Source organism: Telopea speciosissima, chromosome 5 (assembly GCF_018873765.1).
Source record: "Telopea speciosissima isolate NSW1024214 ecotype Mountain lineage chromosome 5, Tspe_v1, whole genome shotgun sequence".
NCBI classification, from domain to species: Eukaryota; Viridiplantae; Streptophyta; class Magnoliopsida; order Proteales; family Proteaceae; genus Telopea; species Telopea speciosissima.
The window spans coordinates 53719415-53723557 of NC_057920.1; the positions used below are offsets into that span (position 1 = coordinate 53719415).

At 35.0% G+C, this 4143-nt stretch overlaps 1 protein-coding gene across 1 annotated transcript; it reads left to right on the top strand.

Moving 5' to 3' along the window:
* The first annotated feature begins 1955 nt into the window (after positions 1-1955).
* LOC122663072 (zinc finger BED domain-containing protein RICESLEEPER 2-like) lies at positions 1956-3919 on the top strand. The gene is made up of 4 exons (XM_043858778.1): positions 1956-2829; positions 3109-3305; positions 3445-3640; positions 3813-3919. The coding sequence occupies exons 1-4, from the start codon at positions 1956-1958 to the stop codon at positions 3917-3919; spliced, it is 1374 nt and encodes a 457-aa protein (XP_043714713.1).
* The last annotated feature ends 224 nt before the right edge of the window (positions 3920-4143 follow it).

Sequence of the window (4143 nt, forward strand, 5' to 3'; positions counted from 1 at the left end):
ATTTTTGGGAGAACCGTTTGTTGTATGTAAGTTGTCATTGTTGGCAACCAAGTGCAGAATAGTGATAAGGTGGCCAGCTCTAAGGTGATGCAGTAGTTTAGAGTGTTCACAGGCTTCAAAGATGGTTGTGTATGTGTTCGGGCATGTCTTTCAATGTTCAGGGGTATTTTGGTCCATCTACAATGCTCTGGGGTGATTAGGTAATTTACACAGTTGATAGTACAATGGCAGTACTGGTTACCTTTTGAAGCTCTCTTTCTTTCATTGTTAGAAGAGAGAGAAAATAAAGGTAGGCTCTACAATCTGTGGACCCCAATGTGCCTCATGGCATAAATGAGGTGGCTACCAAGTGAAAGTGTCACCAAAAGGTTTGATGTAAAATAGCAAAGCAAACCCCTGGGGGTCAGCTCAGTTGGCAAAAGACCAACTCCTCAAATAAGAGGTCATGAGTTCAAACCACCTTGGGGCCTATCCTCATCCCCTATCCCGCCCCCCTCCTATTAAAGCTAAGGATGTCAATTTGGGATCGGAACCGGGAACTGTCCCAATACTGTCCTGCTAAAACCCGGTACCAGACCGTCCCATTAGTAAATAGGACGGTATTGGTATCTGATTTTGGTACAAAATGATAAATGGGACGGGACGGTTCTGGGACGGGATTCCCAACAGTACTAGTAGTGAAATACCAATTGGGTACCGGATGGTACCGGAACTACTAGTACTGTTTAAAAAGAAAGAGTATATAAGATCTTTTTTTTTTTTTTGAAAAAAATAGGGTATAAGAATTACGACTCATTAGGGTTTCACTAATTGCCTTTTGAATACGAAAAGGAATAACAGATCAATAGCCGCAGCTTGAAGTCTCTCCTCACAGAACCTACTACAGTGCTACAGTGCTACTCCCTCCTCCCTTGACCAACTACATCTACCAGTTTCTTCCTTTTTACACTTCGTACTTCGTACCATACTACCATGTGATATGTGTAATAAATAGAGTTTTGTTTGGGAAAATCAAAGAGGAAACACAACGGGATTCTTCCATTCCTATTGTTTTACTTTTGTGAGCTTTATCCTATCTATCCTTTTTTTATATATAAATTTGTCCTATTTATCTCCATTATTTGATTAGAATAAAGAAATGGGAAGGGGAAAGCTACCATGATCTTGCTTCCGATTTTATTTAGAAAAATCAAAGAGGAAACAAAACGGGATTCTTCCATTCCTATTGTTAATGTTTTTTTAATTTTATCCTATCTATCCTCTATTATTTGATTAGAATAAAGAAAAGGAAAGGGGAAAGCTGCCATGATTGTGATTTTTCTAGTAATAACAAGTGCACAATGTGTTAGACTTTTTTTCAAAGAGTAGATTAATTGATTTTATGAAACTAATTGTTTGATTTGCAAAACTCTATACCTCATGGTATAATTTTTGTGTCATAATGAATTTGATGCATTATTGTGCTACATAATTGATCTGTTTAGTTGTGTTTTAAAAAGTTTCTCTTTCCTTTCATATGTTATCTTACGGTGAAGTGGTGAACTGTAGTTTTCTTTGGAGAAGTCATACACATGGTTTCTTTAAGTAATGTTAATATTTATTTATTAAAGTTTGAGTTTAAAACAGATTTTTATATTGTGCTTGATTTTAACTTAATATTAATTTTCTTTTAGGTGCCTATTTAGGGTATTATTATTTTCATTGTGCAAAATGGTGGATGCTGAAATTACTTCGACACCCAAATGATCTAACAAAGGTGGTGCCACTGTCAAGTCTTCTTCCCCTAAAGCTAAGAAGACTAGGAAGAGAACTTTGGCCTGTTGGAATCCTAATTGGTTCAAGGAGTTGAACAAAAAAAAATTTAATGATAATAGGCCTAGGGTAGAATGCATGAAGTGTGGGACTATTTTACTTGCTGATACTACAAAAAATGGAACTCTGGTCTTAATAAGAACATGAGATGTTGCCCTAAGCATGACAATGAAGATGTAGCCCAGATGCTTATGACAACATCTGGAGGGAAGGTGACCATGAGGGATAGGCATATTGATCCAACAATTGTACGGGAGATAGTGATGACATTGATAGTGAAGAATGAATTACCTCTCAAATTTATAGAGTATGACAATTTTAGAAAATTAATGTTGTATATTTGGCCAGAGTACAAACCTATATCTAGGAACACTCAAATGTCAGATATTCATAAATTATGGAAAAGGAAGAACGAAAAGACCAAGGAGTTAATCCTAAGTTCTCTAGGAAGGGTTTCTTTGACTACTGATCTTTGGACTTCCATCACTAATGATGGTTACATTGTCCTCACAGCTCATTATATTGATAGATTATGGGTTTTGCAAAAGAAGATGCTCAGATTTACTATCTTGCCACCTCCGAATGCTGGTGCTCATATTAGTGAAGCAATTGGGAAGATGTTGATGGAATTGGGGATCGAAATGAAACTATTTTCTTTTACAGTAGATAATGCTAGTTCTAATGATTTGTTTGTGAAATTTTTAAAGAGTAAATTAAATGCAAAAAATATTTTTTTGTGCAAAGATGACTTTTTCCATGTTAAATGTTGTGCACATGTGTTGAACCTAATTATACAAGATCGAATCAACTTAATAGATAGTTCTATACAAAAGGTTCGAGATAGTGTAAAATTTGTGAAAAGTTCTCAATCAAGAAAGATAAGGTTTATGGACAGTTGCAAGCAATTGAGAATCGCATCTAACAAGGCCTTGAATGCAGATGTGATTACCCAATGGAATTCCACCTACCATATGCTTGAGGATGTAATCTTTTATCGTGCAACCTTTGAAAATTTAGGTGAGTTGGACAATTACATGTGTTGTCCTGATGCTAATGAATGAATGAAAATTCAAAAGATCACCAAGTTTTTGAAGCCATTCGATGAAATCACAAATTTGCTCTCTGGTATAAAATATCCCACTTCCAACTTATATTTTCCTACTATGGTGAAAATTTATATTACCTTGCAAAAAAATATTGTAAATGATAGAAACTTTACATGAGAGATGGTGGATGCAATGAAGAAGAAATTTAATAAATGTTGGAGTGAATATGCTCTGATTTTATCAATTGCAGTGGTTCTTGATCTCAGATACAAGTTGACTATAGTGGAATGGACATATTCTAGGATTTGTGGGAGTAAAGAGGTAGTTGAAGAGGTTGTTTCACGTCTCAAGACAGCATTGTACCGAATTTTTGAAGCATACAAGAGCATGTCAAATGTTGAAGATCATATAAGTAATGTTGCTGAAGAGGAAGATGACTATATGGAGGTACATATAAATTCTATTTTTTATTAAACCACTCTTGTAATTATGTTCTATTAATCTATGTAGATTTTATGTTGCATATGCATTTCTTGATTGGATTTTACCATTTTGTAGGACTTCTCTAGATTTAAAAAAAATGAAGGTAATTACTGGTTCAGACAAGTCTGACCTGAATCAATATTTAGAGGAGTCACCAAAGGCTAATTCCAAGGAATTTGATATTTTAACATATTGGAAGGGATGTGAGCAACAATTTCCTAATCTTGCTCGGATGGCACGTGATATTCTGGCAATTCCTATCTTCACTGTTGCATCCAAGTTGGCTTTTAGCCTAGGCGGTAGGGTGATCGATAAATACCGAAGTAAACTACTACCCAAAATTGTTGAAGCCTTAATTTGCATGCGAGATTGGTTGTTTAATGTGGATTTTGGAGATAATCTTTATTTTTTTTTCTTTCACTTACAATAATTTGTTTTGTACTAATAGGGTATTCATTTCTTTGTATATAGTCGATCCCTATGCTGATGTCGATGATTTGGTTGATGCATTGAGCAATGTACTTACAATTGCTACTCCAACTGAACGATGTACGACTACCTCCCAGGTTGATGTGTGAATGTGTGATGGATAATATGTAGGTATGATATTCAACTTGAGGGTACTATTTATTCAACTTCTAGTTCAATTGGATTTAGAGTCGTGTATGATACATATGTCTCTCATTAGATGAGTTAGCATATCTGCATTTATTTACAGTAGTGCAACTTTGGGCTACAATCAATTCTATAACAAATTAAAGTTCCTAATTGTATTTTTTTTTTTGTAGGCTACATTGATAGT

Bases quoted from the DNA above. Each gene is read 5' to 3' on its own strand.
- LOC122663072 (XM_043858778.1), top strand. From the start codon at position 1,956: ATGAGATGTTGCCCTAAGCATGACAATGAAGATGTAGCCCAGATGCTT. The intron at 3,306-3,444 runs GTACATATAAAT...AAAAAAATGAAG, and splicing joins AGGAAGATGACTATATGGAG to GTAATTACTGGTTCAGACAA. The intron at 3,641-3,812 runs GTAGGGTGATCG...CTTTGTATATAG, and splicing joins GTTGGCTTTTAGCCTAGGCG to TCGATCCCTATGCTGATGTC.